The 24,547-nt window shown below is 41.0% G+C and overlaps 1 protein-coding gene across 1 annotated transcript in view; it reads left to right on the top strand.

The window, feature by feature from the left end:
* Positions 1-24,547, top strand: part of LOC115221616 (kinesin-like protein KIN-7I) — an 87,893-nt gene that overhangs the window by 20,935 nt on the left and 42,411 nt on the right. Inside the window, 7 exon segments of the mRNA XM_036510717.1 lie at positions 2,877-3,009; positions 4,939-5,064; positions 7,001-7,150; positions 9,376-9,445; positions 10,949-11,109; positions 14,878-14,963; positions 16,162-16,261. Of these exon segments, the coding sequence (XP_036366610.1) occupies positions 2,877-3,009; positions 4,939-5,064; positions 7,001-7,150; positions 9,376-9,445; positions 10,949-11,109; positions 14,878-14,963; positions 16,162-16,261 (826 nt within the window).

The raw sequence follows: 24,547 nt of genomic DNA, 5'->3' as shown, positions 1-24,547 counted from the left end.
CCTCCGATTTAGATTCCTAACTACTCCCACATTTTGCGGTGCAGTTTAACCAAAAGCGGGTATCTTATAGTCGTGATTCATATCGAGCCCTTCTGGGTATTAGCGCGCGTCTACGATTTAAAAAAAATTTACCACTTTTTCGTTTTTTTAATGCATTTTTTGCTCTTTATATAAGGGAAGTAACTCTCTAAAAATGCTTATATAGTTATTTCCCTTACAAACCCGAGCAACGCCGGGCGATACTGCTATTAAAGAACAAAACAGACACACACATGTTTGTATGTGTATGTGGGTATGCATATATCAGTATCCATAAAGCTGAAATGTGAAAAAGTTGTTTGATTCCTTGGTTATTTGTCTCATTTTGTGATGGGAATGGTTTAAGGGGCAGTAGATGCGGTTGGATTGGCGCCAAAATTTACACTGGGGGTAAAATGGGGTGGGCAATGGTGTGAGGAGGGTTGCAAGTCACTCAGGACTACCATTTGGTTGCCATGGTGAGGAATATGTGAAAAATTGAGTTTTATGGGATAGACAGGTTGCGCTGTTTGAATAATGGTGGCTTTTTGTGTTGCTGCAGGGGCTAGAGGCGGTTATCTTTAATTGTGGGTGTAAAAATTTGGGAGATTTTGGAAAAGGGGGTAAAATTTTTCAACTTTTAAAAAGAGTACATTTTTGCCCTATTTTTAGATTTAATTTTTTCTGTTTGCATTATTTGGTTGACATGGGTAAAAATGGCATTGTGTTAAAGGCCAAAATGTTAGCATTCATTTGCATCATGAACCGTCAAAATATACTAGAAAAAAGTATCAAATTTCACAAAATTTTAAGTAATTTTGAATTATTTTTGTGATCTTAATTGCACATGTAAAAGTGTAATTATTTTGTCAACTTGGCCGCGGCCAAGCTTGCTTGGGTTATTGATTTTTTTTCTTCGCTTAAGCTTGCAGACTCAAATCAGCTGATTTGAGTTTAAATTCAATTAGCGTGTTGACACAAACCATGAAAATCCAAGCGAAGCACGGGTCAAAATATCTAGTATATATATATAAAATTTATAGTGACAGAAACAGTATTAATCTCAAAAAGCTATCTTCATCTCCAACTTGACTTGGTTGTTGTGTTAGAATTACAAAATGCTGCATTATTTACCTCGGGAGGACCTACCCCAAGCTTCATCAGTGGAACCAAATCACAGAGTGGAATGAAATGAAAAGTCTGTAGTGACGCTACTGTGTAAGTTTCAGTGCACATGCGCAGAATTGGATTACTTCTGGCTGGCCACCGGAAGTTTTCCTCATGTGCAGGAACTGGAACCTAAAAACCTGACCGCTAAATCGGTCTTTCTGGCATGAGCAGCGCTAGCGGTCGGACGTGGCTTCACTTTCTCTCAGGGAACAACCCTACACTCAGAGAACCTCACCCTAACGAAGCGGGAGTGAACCGACGAATCGTCTTGACTCGCACGAGAAAGCATCGCAACCAGTCCTGCGGATTTGGCTGCTGGTTTCCCTACTAGAGATACATGTGCACTAGTTCTTACCAGTAACCGCAGAATAAACCACCACTTACTGTTATCGAAGACCGCCTGACTTTGTCTCCGTTTATTCAACTTAAATTGTATGTGACAGGATCAGATCGGACACCCCTCCAGTGTTCTTGAGCTCTGGTCCTGTTACAGGTCCTTTTATAGGTCAACAGATTCCAAGTGCGGGAGCTCACTCCTGACTTAGTACTTATCCTACAGTTGCCTTTCTTGCAGAAAAGTATCAGTAGTACATCTTTCTGGCACAAAATTGAATTGCATCCCATTTAGATTGATTGATTTCCTAATAAATTGAGTTAGAACTATTTTCTTTCTAATTTGGTCTGGCATTGTAAAACAAAGAATTGTCAGGATAAAACATTAGAGCTAACGACTGTCAAACATTGTGCATAAGAAAATTGGACATTTTATTCTTAAGGACTTGATATATGCCTGATGAAGCCTTCTGGCTTCACAGACCCCAGTAGAACCGTCCAACCCATGCTAGCATGGAAAATGGACGCTAAACGATGATGATGATGATGATATATATATACATATATATATATTTCTTTACTGCCCAGAGGAGACAAACAAGGACTGACGAAGGGATTGAGTTGATTATATCGACCCCAGTGCGAAACTGGTACTTTATTTATCGACCCCGAAAGGATGAAAGGCAAAGTTGACCTCGGCGGAATTTGAACTCAGAACATAACGACAGACAAAATACCGCTAAGCATTTCGCCCGGTGCGCTAACGTGTCTGCCGGAAGTTCATAAGCTTTATTAATGAATCACAACGTATGGCTCTACACCCCATGTGTTCTACTAGTTGTTGTTATTTTTATTATTATTATCCTACACTGAAAGGGATTCCATGCTGTATAACCATACCATCAGATTACCTTAGAAGATGGAACTAAAAGTGGTAGCTGGCATAGAGGAGCGCAGCTTTTAAGAGCTCATTACAAGGCTTTTGCCCAAACAAATTTAAACATATATATATTGAATTTAATTATATCTATCTGTCAATTTATCTATCTATCTATCTATCTCTCTCTCTCTCTTTATATATATATATATATACACACACACACACACACACACTCACACAATGAGCTTCTTTTGTTTTCTGCATGCTAAATCCACTCACAAGAGTTTGGTTAGCCCTGAGCTATAGTTGAAAGTACTTGCTCAGGGTGTCATGCAATGGGACTGAACCCAAAGCCATGTGGTTGGGAATGAAACTTCTTAACCACACAGCCATGCCTATGCTTGAGTGTGTGTACAATATTTTATATGTTCCATTGCATTTAAAATTGTGAATTTTTTCTTGTTTTATTTTCCAGTCACCAGCATATTAACTACAGAGATTCTAAGTTGACAAGATTACTTCAGAATGGTCTTGGAGGTAATTCAAAGACTGCTATTATTTGCACTATTAACCCAACTGCAATTGATGAGACACATTCCACTCTGCGAGTAAGTAGCAATGTTAATTTCTTGACTGAATCTACAATATGTTGTTGAGTTTTTTTCCCTTCTTTGTATACATTAATCTGTATCACTTTTCTATTCATTCTTCAGTTCTGTATTTATTTACATTCAGTATTTTATACACTCATGTCGGTGCTACATAAATACACACGTGCCAGTGGCATGTAAAAAAACATGATACACACTCTGTAAAGTGGTTGCCATTAGGAAGAGCACCCAGCTGTAGAAACCATGTTAAAACAGAGAATTGGAGTCTGGGCAGCTCTCTGGCTGGCCAGTTCCTCTCAAACCATCCAACCCATGCCAACATGGAAAATGGAAGTTGATGATGATATATATATCTTTATATATAAAAGAGAGGTTGTGTGCTGTCTGTCTCCTACGATTTAGATTCCTAACTACTCTCACATTTTGCGGTGCAGTTTAACCAAAACCGGGTATCTTATAGTCGTGATTCATATCGAGCACGCATCTATGATGATTCTACGATTTAAAAAAAAATTTACCATCAATTTTCCCCATTTTTAATACATTTTTGGCATATATAAGGGAAGTAACTCTCTAAAAATGTATTATTAAAAAGCTACAGTAACACCCCCCCTTTGTGGTTAGCCATATTGAGATGGCTATTATATTTTACATCTCTAAAAATGCTTATATAGTTATTTCCCTTACAAACCCGAGCAACGCCTGGCGATATTGCTAGTCATTTATAACAAGACACCTGTTTCTGTCTCTCTGTCACACTGTAACCTTTCATTATCTAACACAAGATCTCCTCCTCCAGTACCTTCTCTCCTCTCAAAATTCCTTGTCTTGCAAATTACTTGGTGACCCTGCTAGTGCTGGTGCCATGTAAAAAGCATCTAGTCCACACTGTAAAGTGGTTGGCATTTTGAAGGGCATCCAGTTTTAAAAACCATGCCGAAACTGACCTTACATGTGCTGGTGCCATGCAAAAAGGCACTCAGTACACTCTGCAGAGTGGTTGGTGTTAGGAAGGATATCCAGTCGTAAGTACCCTGCCCAAATAGACACAGTAACCTGAGGTAGTCTTCTACCAGGCTGGCTCCTGTCAAACTGTCCAACCCATGCCAGTATAGAAGGTGGATGTTAAATGATGATGATTAATACACATATACTGACTGTGGTGAATAAATTGTTTTCTGAATTACGCAAAAATGAAAATAATACGGATGTCTCAATATCCTGAAATAGTTAAGAGTAAATTTATTGTGGATGGTCTCCTTGTTTAAGGTGGTGAATGTTGCCATAATTCTTTCCCTTCAGTTCATCTTTGGTGTAACAAGGAGTTTTGTTGGGCTCTTTGCTCAACTGCACCCCACACATAATAATCAAGGGGGTTGCCGTCTGCAGATGTTAGAGGTTATGTGGTCACATAATTGTCTCATTTTTATCACTCTCAGTACATGTCCCCAGATTGCACTGTCCTTAGATTGACACCCAAACACTCTGAAAGCTTCCAGCACAAATGCTGGAACTGAGACCTTAAAACCGAGGTGTCTTGTAAAAACCATTGGTGTGGGTGCTAGTGCCACATAAAAAGTACTGGTGCTGTAGCACATGGAAAGCACTAGGGCTGGTGCCACATAAAAGGCACTGGTGCTGGTGTCAAACAGAAAAGCACTGGTACTGTTGCCCCTTAAAAAGCACTGGTACTGGTGCCACATAAAAAGCACTGATGATGTTGCCATGTAAAAAGCATCCAATCCATCTGTGGAATGGTTGGCATTAGGGAGGGCATCCAACTGTGGAAATCAAGCCAAAACAGGCTATGGAACCCAGTGCAGTTCCTGTCAAGCTGTCCAACACACGCCAGCATGATAACTAGACCTTAAATGTTGATGATGATTGAGTAATGGGTTTTCACTTTCTTGTTGTCTCTCTTTGCAGTTTGCCAGTCGAGCCAAAACCATAAATAATCAACCAATGATTAATGAAATCACAGATGTGTCGAACAAGGCTATTTTGAAACGCTATCAACAGGAAATTCACCAATTGAAGAAGCAACTGGAATCGGTAACTGATAGTTATCTGATTTTATTTTTCTTTCAGCTATAAATATTTTTTGTTAATTTTTACAATTTACTACCATTTTTTTGTTTCATTGAAAGTGTAACTATGTATCTCCCCTACAGCGAGACTCCTGTTCTTCTTCCCCTATCATACCCTAAACCTTTCGTTACTGTATTTATTTTGAGATGCTGTGTGTTTCTTTCAATTACTTTAAATATGACAAAGAATTTTGTAAAATAACTTAGTTTTCATTCGGCTAGTGTTAGAAACATAAATTGTGACTAAGGTTTGGTGGAAGATTTTAATTCAAAACTTATGAAAATAAGACATTTGTACTCAGAGCCAGAGCCAGTTTCAGCCAGGTTGGGAACAAAAGGGTTAACCTCTCATCACCTGGCATGAAACCACCCTGCTCAATACCACACCTCATCTCAGTTGGTGGGTTCTTCACTTGTGAGCTTATGTCTTTTTTAAGAGGTTATCCATTTATGTTGATAACGAAGAATGTTACTAATATAAATTTAAAATTAATGCGGAGAGAATCCCTGGAGAAGGACATCATGCTAGGAATGGTCAGTGGCAAGAGAGGAAGAGGCTGACCAAGAACCCACTGGCTTGACACCATCAAGAGTGATACCGGAATGAACATAGCCAATCTGAAGGAAGTGGCCCAGGATAGAACTGACTGGAGGACACTGATCCAACGAGTGACCGAGAGTCGACTTCAACTGAGCGGATAGAGAGAGAGAGGGTGATTAGAGATGTTGGGGGGGGGGATGAATGCACAAAAAAAGCACCCATTGTAAAGTCGTTGGCATTAGGAAGGACATAGGAACCATGCTGAAGCAGACATTGGAGCTTAGCACCCTCCTGTAACCTGCCAGCTTGCTTCTGTAGAACCATCTGATCCATACTGAAGCAGACATTGGAGCTTACCTGTAGCCGACCTGCTTCTGTAGAACCAGCTGACCCATGCCAGCATAATGGATATTAACTGTTGTATGTGTATGTACTTTTAGTATGTATTGCTACAGTACATCAACCACATTGTATGAAGCTTATTTTTTTGTGAGCTTGCCTGGGTCTCCATTATTATCACTTGTATGTTGATAGCTTACATTTGGTACAGATTTTTGTGATTTATACCTATTTTCTGCCTGTCAAATATTCTTCTCAGTACCACAAATTGGTTTTGTAAGTTGCTTGACCCTTAACCCTTTGAGTACGTCCTTTAGTGGCTGACAATATGTGCTTCTCTGATCATGAGCAGGAGTAGTTGGGGTGCATCACAGCCTTGTTTTGAGAGGGATTCTTTGCGGTTTGAATAAATGTAAGAAAAGCAAAGTTTGAAGGAACTATTTGCCATTTTTCATACTTTCTAGGGGTAAGCAAATAGGAAATAAGAGTTGCTGCCCAAGGACAAAAGACATGTCACACAGTGTTATCATTTGCTTTACTATCTTGTACTTATCTCAGTCATTTGACTGCGGCCATGCTGGAGCACCACCTTCAGTCGAGCAAATCGACCCCGGGACTTATTCTTTGTAAGCCCAGTACTTATTCTATCGGTCTCTTTTGCCAAACCGCTAAGTGACGGGGACGTAAACACACCAGCATCAGTTGTCAAGCAATGCTAGGGGGACAAACACAGACACACAAACACACATACATATATATATATATATATATATACATATATATGACAGGCTTCTCTCAGTTTCCGTCTACCAAATCCACTCACAAGGCATTGGTTGGCCCGAGGCTATAGCAGAAGACACTTGCCCAAGATGCCACGCAGTGGGACTGAACCCGGAACCATGTGGTCGGTTAGCAAGCTACTTACCACACAGCCACACCTGCGCCTTGTTAATATTTAAAAAATATTTATGAAACATTTTTGTTTGTTGGTGTATAACATTTCTCTTTTATTTTCCCATAGTATAAGAAACAGACTCCACAGAAGAACTTAAATCCTTATTATAGATTCATAAGCAATGATTCAGAGAAAGAACAATTGGAGAAGAAATACCAAAATACAATTGACACACTGAAGAAAATGATATGTGTCTCGACTTCTGAAAATACCAAGGTATATCATAATTTTTTATCTTTTACTTGTTTCAGTCATTAGACTGCAGCCATGCTGGAGCATTGCCTTGAGGAATTTTAGTCAAACGAATCAACCCCTGTATTTATTATCTCTTATATAGCCTGGTACTTATTCTGTTGGTCTCTTTTGCCAAATCGCTAAGTTATGGGGATGTAAACACACCAACACCGGTTGTCAAGTAGTGGGGAGGGGGACAAACACATACATAAAGACCCCCACACATGTCCAAATCCTGCCATCATGGAAAACTGATGTTAACTGATGGTAACAATATCTATCTATCTATATATATATATATATATATATATATATATATATATAATATATATATATATACACACTTAATAAATAGGTGTTCAGCAAAGATTTGCTTTACCACATACTTTTGGTTTTTCTGGGAGTCCCTTTTTAAAGTAGAAGAAATAGCTAACGTTTTTGGCTGCTATTTCTAAACTTCGGTATGTGGTAAAGCAAATCTTTGCTGAACCCTATTTATTAAGTATTACTTAAGTTTACCATGAAATGGTCCTTTTTTCATGCCGAATTCTACTTGGGGAAAATTATTGATTACTTCTTAATTAATTAATTTTACCCTTTGTTATTATATATATATATATATATACGCACACTCACACACATATATATATATATATATATAGAGAGAGAGAGTTAACAGATGACATCCAGAGATACTCAATATAGAAAATACTTAGTAGTGCTCAAATGATTTGAACTTACCCTCCAAAATCTTTTCTGAGGAGAGCTGCACCAGGCTCCAGCCTTCATTTTTTGGCTTGGTTTCTACAGCTGGATGCCCTTCTCAACACCAACCACTCTAGAGTATGTACTGGGTGTCTTTTATGTGTCATCAGCACTGGCCACAACCATAATTCCACTTACCTTGATGTGTTTTCTGAAGCTCAACAAATTGCCAAAAGTCTCGGTCACTTGTCATTGCCTCCATGAGACTCAACAACCAAAGATCATATTTCACCACCTCATCCCACATCTTCCTGGATCTACCTCTTCTACAGGTTCCCTTCACAATTAGAGATCAGCTATATAATATGGATTTCCGCTGTTTCCATCTATCAAATTTTACTCTCAAAGCTTTCATTGAAAATAATTGGCTAACATATCACAGTCCTACGAATTCAGACCTTGGCTATGAAGCAAACATTTTAACGACATAGCTGTACATTAGGGTTTCATCATCATCATCGTTTAACGTCCGCTTTCCATGCTAGAATGGGTTGGACGGTTCAACTGGGGTCTGGGAAGCCCGAAGGCTGCACCAGGCCAGTCAGATCTCGCAGTGTTTCTACAGCTGGATGCCCTTCCTAACGCCAACCACTTCGAGAGTGTAGTGGGTGATTTTATGTGCCACCGACACAGGTGCCAGACGAGGCTGGCAAACGGCCATGCTCGGATGGTGTTTTTTATGTGCCACCGACACAGGTGCCAGACGAGGCTGGCAAACGGCCATGCTCGGATGATGTTTTTTATGTGCCACCGACACAGGTGCCAGACGAGGCTGGCAAACGGCCATGCTCGGATGATGTTTTTTATGTGCCACCGACACAGGTGCCAGACGAGGCTGGCGAACGGCCACGCTCGGATGGTGTTTTTTATGTGCCACCGACACAGGTGCCAGACGAGGCTGGCGAACGGCCACGCTCGGATGGTGTTTTTTATGTGCCACCGACACAGGTTTCTCAATCATTTTTATCTATGGACCCCTTTTGATTACTATTTTAGTCTGGTGGACCCCCATAGCCATTCAATATTTAAAAACTAGTTTTATGGAAACTTCTTTCAAAATTCCTATTTTGTTTTTCACACATTAACTTGTGTAGGTCAAACTATGTAAAATGCTGGAGAAAGAAACCTAGCTGTTTCTTGCAATGTATATCAATACATATAGCTAAAGCAACATTTTTCAGAGGCCCTTAAAATACTATTGTGGGTCCCCAATTTACTACTTTGTTGCATGGACCTTCAGGAGCCATATGGATCCTGATTGAGAACCACTGCTGTAATTGTACCCTCACATAAAATTATTCAATTTTGTGAGCCTTATTAAGTAACTGCTACCAATGCAGGCCATCATTGGTTTCCTTCTTTAGTATTAGAAATCCATTGAAATAAATGCTGTTTTAGTATTTTATTTTGTTAGTAAAAGAATTCTTTTTTTGTCCTTTCAGCAAAGAATCATTCGGAGGAAGACATGGTGTCCAGGACTTTTGAAGAGGAAAATTGAAGCACCAATAACAGGTTTTAAATTTTTTCCCTACATTTTAAAATGTAATGGTTGTGTAAAGCTGAAGCGGATGTTACATCTAAAACTTGGAAAACACAAAGAAAAATTGATACAATCTTATAGTAATTAATTGTTATATAAGTAAAAGCAGTAATAGGCGCAGGAGTGGCTGTGTGGTAAGTAGCTTGCTAACTAACCACATGGTTCCGGGTTCAATTCCACTGCGTGGCATCTTGGGCAAGTGTCTTCTGCTATAGGCACGGGCCGACCAAAGCCTTGTGAGTGGATTTGGTAGACGGAAACTGGAAGAAGCCTGTCGTATATATGTATGTGTGTATATATTTGTGTGTCTGTGTTTGTACCCCCAACATCGCTTGACAACCGATGCTGGTGTGTTTACGTCCCTGTTACTTAGCGGTTTGGCAAAAGAGACCGATAGAATAAGTACTAGGCTTACAAAGAATAAGTCCTGGGATCGATTTGCTCGACTAAAAGGCGGTGCTCCAGCATGGCCGCAGTCAAATGACTGACACAAGTAAAAGAGTAAAAGAGAGAGTATATTAGATGATGCATAATTAATTCAAAACATTGTGACTGAAGTAAGTATTACATTTGACAGAGTAATCTGGATGCTAAAGGATTAACACAACCATCTCCAAGTCTTTGGATGCTTTTTTATGGAATCTACCCTGTGTCATGTATTCAGACCCGACAGATAGGATATCTTAATGAAACTGAATCTTATTGCAGCAGACTACGAATCAATGTCGTTTCCTACCCATCCCATTGCAATTGTATCAAAAGCACTGCAAAGAGCCATAGTTGCTGTCCCTCCTACTCTGGAACTTGGCTATGTTTCATTCAGGCAACTCCACTGGAAGTAAAACATAACCTTTTGATGTCTAGACCTGTGTTCCACAACCTTTTTTTCACCTGTGGTATACTTTTATTCTTTTCAAACTTGAGCGGCACATCTGAACTGGGAAGCACTCCGTCGGTTACGACGACGAGGGTTCCGGTTGATCCGAATCAACGGAACAGTCTGCTCGTGAAATTAACGTGTAAGTGGCTGAGCACTCCACAGACACGTGTACCCTTAACGTAGTTCTCGGGCATATTCAGCGTGACACAGAGAGTGACAAGGCCGGTCCTTTGAAATACAGGTACAACAGAAACAGAAAGTAAGAGTGAGAGAAAGTTGTGGTGAAAGAGTACAGCAGGGATCACCACCATCCCCTGCCGGAGCCTCATGGAGCTTTAGGTGTTTTCGCTCAATAAACACTCACAACGCCCGGTCTGGGAATCGAAACCGCGATCCTATGACCGCGAGTCCGCTGCCCTAACCACTGGGCCATTGCGCCTCCACCTGAACTAAAAATATAACTAAAAGTATAAGGGTAGAAATTATAATCGGGTTACACTGTGGCACAACTAGTACTGTCTCGCGGCATACCAGTTGCAGAGCACCAGTCTAGACAAAGCTCTTAAATCTAATCTCTGTTCCTTTTCCTTCACAGATGCTTGTAGAACTCCTGCGAGATTTCTTGACAGCATTGCCGAAACCTCACTGTCTGATGATGAGAGCAAAACTACTGATACCAGTAATAACTTGAAGCGTATTTCCAATGGCAAACCTCTAGTTAACTATGTCAGCTGTTCTGTCCAAACAGAATGTAAAGTAGGTTTGATCTTTTAGTTTTCTACTTTGTTGTTATGTTTTTTGCATTCCTTCTCTTCTTTTAGCCATTTTTTGTTTTTGTTTTTCTTGTTTTTATCTTGTATTTTTGTTTGTATTCTTTGACATGTCAGTACTTGGCACAAGTAAGACCATCAAACGAGAATCTTGAAAATAGCAGACACACTTAACCCTTTAGTGTTTAAACCGGCCATATCCGGCCCAAATATTCTATGCTTTATATTCAAACTGGTGATATGTAGCTTCTCACACCTAACCTACATTGACATTCTAAAAATAAATATTCATATCATTGAAACCTCAAAAGCTATAAAATAATGCAGGATTAATTAAAAACAATTTGAGTGAAAAAATATTACATTTAACAGTAATCTGAACACTAAAGGGTTAAATACACACACACACACACACACACAAACACAATGTTTTTTTGACTTTTTGTCACCCTTGACAATTGGCATTGGTTGGTTTACATCAGTGGTTCCCAAAGTGGGTGCTATTACTCCCCTGGGGACAGTGGAAAATTCCAAGGGGGCATTGAAGGAAAGCAGGGCGATAATGGGGTAGTGATTCATGTGCAAACAACAAAATTACGGGTTCGTTAGGTTAAGTTTATTTGTGAAATACAGTTGCTTTGAATTTGCTTCAGAAAGAGGTCTATGTTTGTGATAGTTAGCTGGGGTGGGGTCACTAGGAATGTGGCCTGGGTGTCAAGGGGGCTGCAGTCCAAAAAAGTTGGCACCTTTCTAACTTCACAGTTTGGCAAAACGGGCCAACAGAGCATGTAGCAAACTTAAAAATAAAAACAGAAGTCCTGGGGTCAATTTGTCCTACTGAAACCCCTCAAGGCAGTGTCCCAATATGACCTCAGTCCAAGTACTGTAGTAAATGATGAAAGATAATAGTGAACGTTTTTTTTCTTGGCTTTTATTCTTTCTTCAAATTGTTATTATTTTTAACCCCAAGTCAATCCAGATCAAGCAGTTATATGATGAACAGGCGTTCCTATTGTGGTCGTCCCATCTTTTATAGGGGGATATATAAAGCTATGTTAATATGTCATTTCCTTTCATTAAGATGATCAGGGAGATCTGGCTGCTGTTTCTTGCAGGTTGAGTGACACACAGAGACTCTATTTGTTTTTTTCATGAAAGATTAAAAGAAATTGAAGAAAAGTTATCTGCTAAATCACAAGAATGTTTAGTGCATTCCAGAGAATTCTCTGAGCTTGAAGGAAGAAATATAGAGCTGAACAAGACAGTAAAAGAACTGGAAGAGGAATTGTTTGAGAAATCACAAGAATGTTTAGCGCTTAGCAAAGTATTGTCGGAGCTTAAACAAAAAAATGAAATTTATTTGGAAGAAAACATATCCTCTTTAATGCATAAGGAATTTAAAAACAATAATAATAATATGATTCAGGATGAATCCTTGTTGGCCCTTGACTGTGGCATCTTTATTTCTTTTATTGTTTAGTTTTGTTTCTCTAAAAAAAAAAATTGTTCATCTTAGTTTCTTTCAACTATTTCCCAAATAGAGTTCATCATCATTTAATGTCTATTTTCCATGCTGGCATGAGTTGAATGGTTTGATAGGAGTTGGCAAGCCAGAGGGCTGCACCAAGTTCTATTATCTCTTTTGGCTCAGTTTCTACAGCTGGATGTCCTTCTTAATGCCAACCATCTTACAGAGTGTACTAGGTGCCTTTTTGTGGCACCAGGTGCTTTTTATTCTCTCTCTCCTTACCTTGATGCTCTTGTTTAACTTTTTGCTGCCATATTTCTTTTGAATTACACTGCCTTTCATCATCATCGTTTAACGTCCGTTTTCTGCGCTAGCACGGGTTGGACGGTTCGACCGGGGTCTGGGAAGCCAGGGCTGCACCAGGCTCCAGTCTGATCTGGCAGTGTTTCTACAGCTGGATGCCCTTCCTAACACCAACCACTCCGCGAGTGTAGTGGGTGCTTTTTACGTGCCACCTGCACAGGGGCCAGGGGGGTCTGGCATCGGCCACGATCGGTTGGTGCTTTTAACGTGCCACCGGTTTCAATTAATTTTGGAAATAATGAAGAAAGTAAAATAACTTTCTCGTTATTAATCTGGTGTTTGGAACATAAATTACTGTAAGAGCCCATGTAATTTACGCATTTTTTTCCCCAAAAATAAAAATAAACTTTCAAAGTGTGTAAATTACATAAGTAGATGATTTCCAGAATTTTTTTAGAAATATTTTATCTGTTGAAGAAAGACATACAAGACAAGCATTCATACTGGAAGTTGACTCATTTAATGTCAGAATAGGTTTTACAGAAAAAATAAGGGCTTAACCCTTTAGTGTTTGCATTATTCTGCCAAAACTAATGCTTTTTATCCACATTGTTTTGAACTAACCAAGCATTATCTTGTAGCTATGAGATTTTGATAAGGTAGCTGTTAATTTTTAAGATGATATTGTAGGGTTGGTGTGAAAGACCAGATAGGGCTAGTTTGAACATAAAACAGGTAGAATATTTTTGGCCGGATATGGCCGGTTTAAATGCTAAAGGGTTAAATATGATGAAGTTGACTTTATTTATGCTGGATGGTATAATGCTTACATTTTCTGTATAAATTTACTAAAACCATTAATGTTTATTGGTAATTAAGCTTAATTTGCAACACCTGTGCATATTTATCAGCTTTGTTTTTGTTGATAATTCTTATCAATAACTTTTCCTGTGATCGTGATTTGAGAAGACATACAGCAGTATGCTAAAGATCGGACATAATCTCTTGTGGGAAAGAAATGTAAAATAAAGTTTATTATAAACAACACAAACACTTTGTAGTTCAATAGCTTTCAATGTGAGACCTGTTAAACAGAAATTTTGTTTTATGAGAATTTAACAAAATCTAATCATAAATAAGTGAAATTATGCTAAATACATCTAAAGTGAAAACCTTTTCCCTCTGGCCATATCAGCAATTCTGAAAACTTTTGGGTGCGAATTTTACATGAGTAGAAGCTTTTTTTAAGAAATTTTATCCTGAAAATCACCTGTGTAAATTACACAAGTGCGCAAATTACATGGGTTTTTACAGTAACATGAAATTTTGATGGAAGGTTTTAATTCAGGTCACTTAATCCCTTTTGTTACCATATTTCTGTTAAAATATTCTGCCTTTGTTTCAATTAATTTTGGAAATAATGAAGAATTTAGGTGTAGGAGTGGCTGTGTGGTAAGTAACTTGTTTACCAACCACATGGTTCAGTCCCACTGCATGGCACCTCGGGCCGACCAAAACCTTGTGAGTGGATTTGGTAGACGGAAACGGAAAGAAACCTGTCGTATATATGTGTGTGTTTGTCCCTCCCCAACATTGCTTGACAACCGATGCTGATGTGTTTACGTCCCCCGTAACTTAGCAGTTCGGCAAAAGAAACCGATAGAATAAGTACTAGGCTTACAAAGAATAACTCCTGGGGTCAATTTGCTCGACTAAAAAGGCGGTGCTCCAGCATGGCCACAGTCAAATGACTGAAAACAAGTAAAAGAGTAAATTAGTAAAATAATTTTCTGATTATCAATCTGATGCCTGCAGCATAAATTAGCACGAAATTTTGATGGGAGCTTTTAATTAAGATCGTTTCAAATGAAGAAACTTTCATCATAGAACCAGGAGTGTTTTCAGGCAGGTTGGTCACAAAACGGTCAAATTGTTTATTCCTGTCTCAGTATTGTGAAATGCATTGTTTTTGATTTTTTCCAGAATGAAAATGAACATTTCCTGAGGTTTGAAAATGAAATGTTAAAGAATATGTTAACAATGAAAGAAAATGAGTCTCATATGCCCAGGTAAGACTTCCAAATCTATTTTAACCTTTTCTCGACTATATTTTTAATGTGTGTGTGAGTGGGTGTGTACAGGCTCTTGTGTGTATGTATTGACTCTTTGTTTTAATTGATATCCAACATCTAGGTGCAGGCATGGCTGTGTAGTAAGAAGCTTGCTTCCCAGCTACATGGTTTCAGGTTCAATCCCATCGTGTAGCACTTTGGGCAAGTGTCTTCTTCTGAAGCCTCAGGCTGACCAAAGCCTTCATCATCATCATCATCATAATCTGTTTCTTTACTACCCACAAGGGGCTAAACACAGAGGGGGAAAAACAAGGACAGACAAACAGATTAAGTCGATTACATCGACCCCAGTGTGTAACTGGTACTTCATTTATCGACCCCGAAAGGATGAAAGGCAAAGTTGACCTCGGCGAAATTTGAACTCAGAACGTAACGGCAGACGAAATACCGCTAAGCATTTCGCCCGGTGTGCTAACGTTTCTGCCAGCTCATCATCATAATCGTTTAACGTTCGCTTTCCATGCTGGCATGGGTTGGATGATTTGACTGAGGACCGGTGAGCCAGATGGCTGCACCAAGCTCCAATCTTGATCTAGGAGAGTTTCTACAGCTGGATGCCCTTCCTAACGCCAACCACTCCGAGAGTGTAGTGGCTGCTTTTACGTGCCACCAGCATGAGGGCCAGTCAGGCGGTACTGGCAACGGCCATGCTCAAATTGTGCTTTTCGTGCCACCTGAACAGGATCCAGTCCAGCGGCACTGGCAACAACCTCGCTCGAATGTTATTTTTCACGTGCCACCAGCACAAGTGCCAGTAAGGTGATGCTGGTAATGATCACGCTCGAATGGTGGTTTTTACGTGCCACCAGCATGGAAGCCAGTCAGCTGCTCTGGCAACGATCACGCTTGGATGGTGCTCTTAGCGCTCCACCAGTGAGTGGATTTGATTGACGGAAACAAAAAGAACCCCATTGTGTGTGTGTGTGTGTATGTGTGTGGTTGTCCCAGGACTACAGCAGAAGACACTTGTCCCAGGTGCCATACAGTGGGATTGCCAGTACTTGCTTCTCCTTTGCATGCATGAACTATGAAAATTATGAAGCAGATATTATCATCTTCTTTAGAAGAATGGTGTATTTGATGTATGTGGTAGTGAAACTGCATTGAAAATTGGTTTTATAAACTTTCTTTACAGCCCAACTAAAAAACCTCGCCTCTCTGTCCCTGATCACGATGAAACCAAGGAATTCCTTGAGTTGGAGTTACAGTGTGTCAACGATGGAATCAAATTGAGTGTATGTATATCCATAGGTTATTATTTATCATCATCATTATCGTTTAACGTCCGTTTTCCATGCTAGCATGGGTTGGACGGTTCAACTGGGTCTGGGAAGCCAGAAGGCTGTGCCAGGCCCAGTCTGATCTGGCAGTGTTTCTACAGCTGGATTCCCTTCCTAACGCCAACCACTCCATGAGTGTAGTGGGTGCTTTTTATGTGCCACCTGCACAGGTGCCAGACGAGGCTGGTAAACGGCCACAATTGGATGGTGCTTTTTACGTGGCAACGGCCATATTTATCGTTATCATTTAACATTTGTCTTCCATGCATGTGTAGTGGATATGTGTGTGTATTAATAAATGCATAAGTTGTTTCATGATTAAAAAGGGATTTATTTACATGGATTATAAATACACTACATACAATTGTAAGCAAATGCTACGCATTGCTTGTACAGAGCACATAATAAAGATGAATATGTTTGTGTGTGTGGGTGTGTGCGTGAATCATTCTAAACAGTAGCCTGTAGGCATTTTCTCTGTCGTCTCCAAAACGCGGGGTGTCTGCTGGTGTGTCAGTTCCGATTGTGTTTCTTTCTCTGTTTTTCCCTTGTATTTATATTTCAAACAGCTAGAAAGATAGACATACTGCAACAGAGCCACCACTTGAGTAGGTCAGCGCTTGTCCAGTTGAACTTGGCTTGACATGGCTGAGGTCGCAGGTCAAAGGAGATGATCAATCACTTTTTGACAGAACAAAGGATCTTTAAATTTCGCGCCTATACATGCATTGGTATTTGACGACCGATAATTCTTGGATTCGATTTTGAATCTAGGCTTAGAGAAGAAAGTGAGAAAGCCACAGAGATCGAACGATATTGGAAATGTTATTTTTTGTGTGTATGCAGAAAAAATTTACACATCGTAACAGACAAATGAACAATAAAATTATGAAGCAAAGGTTTACTGTTTGTGTGTGCTATATGGTGGGCAATATGTATTTGTGCCCAGGCAGAAATATGTTGGCACGTTGAAAGAGATGTGCGTCTATTGATTACTTGACCCACTAGAGGTCTAATAGAGGCAAGGTGTCTTTCAGTGGCGAAAAAGATCGAGTGATAGCACACATGAGAATATGACTTGTAAATGTGTGTGAATATGCAGTTAGCAAAAATATATTTACAAGAAAGCAAAACATGCAAAACATGCAAAAATGAAAGAAATGTTCATCGGCAAAGTTCGATTGTGAAATGTTCCGTAAATGTTCATACAGACAGTTTTTCGTTGATGTGGAACAACGTTTTTGTTTTCGTTTTTTTTTTTTTTTTATGCACATAAATGTTCTTTGATTTCTCTGGGTTTGTATGTGGGTGATGCAGTTATGTGAGTTATGTGTTGATGTATGCATTTCATTTAGGAAGATGGACAAGTTAAAAGTTCGGAACCTACCCGAAAAACTTGCATAAACCTTGCTGGCCATCGAACTGTTCTTCCCGATTTGGTGTGTCGGGGTTGTGCAGAATCTGTGGTGTTTGCTGGAGTTGTTGAGTCTGTTCGAGGAAAGGAGGGAACTGAATGTAAGTCCTCCTCGATGAAAGCTTTTTTTAAACGATCAATCGAGACTGTATTTCGTTTGCCTCCAATATGGAGGACGAAATACTTGGGTTCTCTTTTGATAACCTTGTAGGGCCCGGAATATGGTGGGCGAAGTTGAGATGGTATCCCATCATTCCTCACGAAAACATGAGTCCAAGTGTTGATATCTTTTGGGACTCGTGAAACGACGTTCTGTTGTCTGGGGCCTGAAGGTGATAACTGCGACATGGATGTCCGTAATCGGTGCACATATTGTTGTGGGTCAGGAAAGCCTTGTGAAACAGGTTCGATCATCTGCCCAGGTAAGGTGAGTGCTGTGCCATAAACGAGTTCAGCCGGAGTATATCCCAGTTCTTCCTTAACCGTGGATCGAATTCCAAGGAGGATGAGAGGGAGATGTTCCAACCAGTGAGAACTGTCTAGAGCTGCTTTGATAGATGCCTTGAGTTGGCGGTGAAAGCATTCGACCATGCCATTTGCTGCAGGGTGGTAAGCCGTAGTGCGGGTGTGTTTACACCCGAGGAGACGAGTCAGCTCGGTGAAAAGGTGGGAATCGAACTGACGTCCTCTGTCGGTGGTGATTGTTGTGGGTGTGCCAAAACGCGAAACCCATTGTGATATCAGCGTTTTGGCGACCGTTTCTGCTGATATATCAGATAAGGGCCAGGCTTCGGGCCATCGCGAAAAATGATCTACGCAGGTAAGCAAATACGAATAGTTCTGCGAAGGTGGCAGGGGTCCGACGATATCAATGTGAACGTGCTGAAATCGTGCGTCGGTTTGCGAAAATGAACCGATTGATGATTTTATGTGCCGGTGGATTTTCGCTTTTTGGCACGCAACACAGCACTTGGTCCATTCTCTGATATCCTTGTTGATACTGGTCCACACAAAACGGGTCGATATCAGCTTTTGAGTGGAGCGAATACCAGGATGTGACAGAGAATGCAGAGTGGAGAAAACTTCTCGATGATGTTTCTGTGGTACATAAGGGCGTTGGTAACCAGTGGAGATATCACACCAAATATGGGCTGTGGATGATGGTAGCGGAACATGCTGAAATTTCAGAGATGACGAATTCTGGAGCTTTAGAAGTTTTTCGTCATTCTCCTGGTCAGCTGCTATACGTGCCAGATCAATTGTAGACGTGGTGTGGATAGCATTGATCTGCGCGTGTGAAAGTGCATCGGCTGCTAAGTTGGTCGTCCCTTTGATGTGGCGTATATCCGTTGTGTACTGCGATATGAAGTCGAGGTGGCGGATTTCTCTCAGCGAGTGGCGATCCGGCTTGGTGTTAAATGCATATACTAATGGCTTGTGGTCGGTGTATATGGCAAAATTGGTACCTTCTAGCATGTGACGGAAATGCTTAACGGCTAGGTATGCCGCTAATAATTTCCGACTGAATGTGCTGTATTTGGTTTCCGCGGGTTTTAACCGCTTAGAAAAGAAAGACAACGGTTGCCATATACCGTCAACAAGCTGCTGTAGTACACCTCTAACTCCGGAATCGGATGCATCAACGAGTAAACATCGTGGGGCGTCTGGTTTTGGATAAACCAACATGGTAGCGTTAGATAACGCTTTTTTCAGGGCAGCAAAAGAAGCGAGTTGATCTTCGGTCAGAGCTATATCTGCAATTTTGCAAGTTCGCTGATGTAGCAAATCCATGAGCGGTTGCGCTATCTCAGCGAGGTGGGGTATGAACCATCGATAGAAATTCGCTAGACCGAGATATTCCCTTAATTTGCGGAGAGATGTGGGTGGTGGAAAATCCACGATGGCCATGACTTTCTCGGGAAGGGGACAAATTCCATTCTTATCGATGATGTGCCCAAGAAAATGAAGGGAAGCAACTCCGAACAAACATTTAGTAGGGTTGATAACAACACCAAATTGACGGAGGCGTTTGAATAGTAGGTGATGGTGTTGGTTACGTTCTTCGTCCGAGTTACTGGCCACGAGTATGTCGTCTATGTAGGTATAGACGAAGGCAAACCTCTAGTCACTATGTCGATAAACCTTTGGAATGTCTGTGCTGCATTGCGTAAACCGAAAGGCATACGCAGGAATTCAAACATTCCGAAAGGCGTAGTAACTGCTGTCTTCGAGATGTCCACAGGTTCCACTGGGATTTGGTTGTATGCTCGCACAAAGGTCGATTTTGGAAAAGATTTGAGCTCCATGCAGCGAGCTCGAAAAGTCTTGAAGAAAAGCACCGGATAGGCATCACTGATAGTGCTTTTATTCAGCGATCGATAATCGCCGCAAACCCGCCAATCGGTCGATGATTTTTTTGGGACGCAGTGTATCGGCGAGGACCAGTTGCTGCTGGAAGGGCGGATGATTCCGAGGTCAAGCATGTGCTGGAATTCCCGCTTGACGGCCTGGAGACGATCAGATGGTAACCTTCTGGGCCTTGCAGCAACAGGTGGACCGCTGGTTTTGATGTGGTGGGTAACGTCGTGTTTGATCGGCTGGTTGTGGAATACTGGTCGAGCGACGTCCGGATATTCCTTCAGGATGGAACTGTGACGAGTCGTTGTTGTAAGCAATACTGTGGCCATACGAGCGGCTATACCACGCACAGTAAGCCTGGTGGTGCTGTCAACAAGTTGTCTGTTCTTTATGTCTACCAGGAGACCGAAATGATGCAGGAAATCGGCTCCTAAGATAGGGGTCGGCAGTTTAGCGACGCCAAATACCCACTGAAATGTGCGGCGTAGTCCTAAGTTCAATGTTAGGGACTGTTCACCGTAGGTTGGAATGGGTGAATGGTTGACTGCCTGAAGACAGACTGATGTCTCTTTTCTTTTTCCAGAAGTGTTGGAGACAGGGATGATGCTGACTTCCGCACGGTGTCAACCAGGAAAAGCGTGCCTGTTACCCGATCGCAAACGAAAAACAGGCGACTGTGTGGGTGCAAACCAGGAACTTCCGTCGCGTTCAATTCCTGGCTGTGCCGTTTCCCGAACTGGGTGAGGAAAACGAGCACGGTACCGTACATTTTTGTGCCCGTGTTCCGAATGTCCGGTGGTACCAACACGTGTCATGTGAATTGCGGGTAGCACTGGGGCTTCGGGACCGTCTGCCTCTCGTCGCGATTGGCTGGTGCTTCGACGCTGGGGACTAAGCTTTAGGGCCTGTATTTGGGTTGTGAGGATCTGTATTTGAGCAGCTTGCTGTGTCATTAATGCACGCAAGTCCGAAAAATCGGAAGAACTGGTTTGTGCACGGAAAGGATTGGTACTGGGAACGGCTGGCGTCACCGTCGATACCGTTGGATATTTGTGCGGTACTTCGGCTATTTTGTCAGCTAGATCCGCCAGTTCTTCAATGGATGTATTTTCTCTAGTAGAAGCGAGAACAACCTGGGTATTGGAGGGCAGACGCTGGAGAAAAAGCTGCTTGAAAATTTTTTCTGGGAGGCTCTCATCTCCGAGAAGCTGCTTCATTCTACAAAGAAGCTGGGACGGCGTTTTGTCACCCAATTCTTCCGATATCAGAAGCTGGTGAAGTCGTTTCTGTTGCGATTCGGAGGTTCTGTTTATCAGCGTGGTTTTAAAAGTGTCGTACGACACAGAACCGGGTGGTGCCATGATAAGATCACGGACAACGTTTGTTATTTCTGGCGACAGAGAACCGATAACATGCGAAAGTCGAGACGCATTGCTCAGTATTCTGTGAGAGGAAAACTGTGCCTCTATATGGTAAAACCATAATGCAGGGTCGTGGGTCCAGAATGGTGGAATTTTCAAAGAAATTGCCGCTTGGAATGCCATGTCGATCTGAGGTATGATGTTGGCCGCTGGATTCTGTTCCGGGAGGTCCATTGTGTTCGTCGGAATTCTCAGGTGTTTCATTGCCGGGTGATGTGCAAGCTGTAATTCTTCAACGTGGTTGATGAAGCTGGTTCCGGGGAAGGCGCAATTTGTTTGACGGGGTCACCAAATGTAGTGGATGTGTGTGTGTATTAATAAATACATAAATTGTTTCATGATTAAAAAGGGATTTATTTACATGGATTATAAATACACTACATACAATTGTAAGCAAATGCTACACATTGCTTGCATAGAGCACATAATAAAGATGAATATGTTTGTGTGTGTGGGTGTGTGCGTGAATCATTCGAAACAGTAGCCTGTAGGCATTTTCTCTGTCGTCTCCAAAACGTGGGGTGTCTGCTGGTGTGTCAGCTCCGATTGTGTTTCTTTCTCTGTTTTTCCCTTGTATTTATAATATTTCAAACAGCTAGAAAGATAGACATACTGCAACAGAGCCACCACTTAAGTAGGTCAGCGCTTGTACAGTTGAACTTCGCCTGACATGGCTGAGGTCGCAGGTCAAAGGGAGATGATCAATCAGTTTTTGACAGAACAAAGGATCTTTAAATTTCGCGCCTATACATGCATTGGTTTTTGACGACCGATGATTCTTGGATTTGATTTCGAATCTAGGCTTAGAGAAGGAAGTGCTAACTCTTACACATGTATAAGTAGGACGGTTGACAGGGGCCAGCCAGGTAGAAGACTACCTCAGGATACTGTGTCTGTTTTGACAGAGTTTTTACGACTGGATGCCCTTCTAAATGCTAATCACTTTACAGAGTGGACTGGATGCTTCTAACATGGCACCAGCACTGGCAGGGTCACCAAGTAACTTGCAAGACAAGGAATTTTGGGGAGGGTAGGGGCATTTAAAGAGGGGACTTGTGTCAGAGGATAAAAGGTTAGTGTGACTGAGAGATAGATACAGGTGTCTTGCTATAGAGGAGCTACCTGGTTACCCAGCGAGAGACAGAGAAGAGAAAAAAAAGGGTTGGGTTGTGGGGTTTAAAGTTCCTTCCTGAGTCATATAGATTCATAAGGCTAGTTTCCCAGTTACTGTGATGTGTATATTCCTTCCTGGATGCGGCACTAGTCCTTTACAAGATGACATGCTTTTGCCAGCTGAGTGGACTGGAGTAACATGAAGTGATGTGTTTTGCTCAAGAACACAACACACCGCCTGGTCCCAGAATTGAAACCAAAATCTTATGACCATGAGTTCAACACCCTAACCACTAAGCCACTTGCCTCCACTTATTCGTCTCTATTTTATTCTTATTCTTTAATTCTTTTACTTGTTTCAGCCATTTGACTGTGACCATGCTGGAGCACACCCTTGGAGAGTTTTAACCAAAAAAATCGACCCCAGGACTTATTTTTAATTACTGTACTTATTCTATCAGTCTGTTTTAAACACACCAACACTGGTTGTCAAGCAGTGATGGGGGGGGGGGGACAAACACACACACACACACACACATATATACAACAGGCTTCTTTCAGTTTCCATTTCCCAAATCTACTCACAAGGCTTTAGTCAACTCGAGACTATAGCAGAAGACACTTGCCCAAGGGGCCACACACTGGGATTGAACCCAGAACCATGTGGCTGGGAAACGGGCTTCTTACCACATATCCATGCCTATGCCTATTTTAGATATTCCTATTAGAAAGCTCTGCACCACATCTTGGTGCTGTACACCAACTTAACTAGGCTTATAAGATGGCAATTTTGAATATTATAAACCTAATTGTTAACCCTTTAGCATTCAGATTATTCTGTCAAATGTAAAGCTTATGTATTCACACCATGTAAAATTAATCTTGCATCATTTCATGGCTTCGAGATTTCAATGATGTGATTGTTTATTTTTAAAATGACACAATAAGGTAGCTATGAATGACCATATCTGACTAGTTTGAACATAAAATACATAGAATATTTTGGCCGGATATGGCCGGTTTAAATACTAAAGGGTTAAAGATGAAATATCTTTTCTGCGTGGATTTGAGAGGTGCAACGAAATATCAAAATGTTTTTTTCTCTTTTGAACTTCTTCAACTGAATCTATAAACAGATTCTGTAGATCACTTTCAGTTAGCATCAGCCACTAATTGCCAACAGGATCTCTTTCTCTCCCTTTTTTTCTCTTCCTTTTCTGAACAATAGATTCCATTATATCACTCTTTTTAGCACTACCACTTTGACCCATGGGCACCTTTGTCAGAATCCACTCTGTCGCAAGCATTCTTTTGGCTGAGCATTCTCATGATTTTTTGAGAAACTTTCATCCTTGGCATTTTCCCCAAGATGTCAGAAACCAACACTGAATCTTGTGAACAATTTTCCTACTTCTTTGATGTCCATGGACTTTGTTGCAACCTAAATACCACACATCACCTCACGCTCACACAAACTCTATGTCCTATTCCTCTCCAAGCCACAGATTTCTCAGCCTGTATCCATAATCCATCTGCACCATTGAGGCTACATTCTTTGCTCAAACTCTATTCTGAAAGGTTGTGTCTGCATTTGTTCAGACTCCTCTCATCTTCCACTAGGGTTTCAGAAATTATGCAAGCTCAGTTTCCCTTACTCCTTCATATTCATCTGCTCCATTTGTCGCCCTCTGAACTCCTTGAACCACTTGTAACTCTTCATCTACATCTTCCCCTGCATTGTGGGTGGATTTGCTAGACGGAAACTGAAAGAAGCCTGTTATTTATTTGTATATATATATATATATATATATATATATATAGTTATGTGTTTGTCCTTCCACCATCACATTACTACCATCTTGGTGTGTTTACATCCCCGTAACTTAGCAGTTCAGCAAAGGAGACCAATAGAATAAGTACCAGGCTTACAAAGAA

This window comes from Octopus sinensis, linkage group LG18, assembly GCF_006345805.1.
Source record: "Octopus sinensis linkage group LG18, ASM634580v1, whole genome shotgun sequence".
In the NCBI taxonomy this organism is placed as follows: Eukaryota; Metazoa; Mollusca; class Cephalopoda; order Octopoda; family Octopodidae; genus Octopus; species Octopus sinensis.
This window is presented reverse-complemented; position numbering and strand designations above follow the sequence as displayed.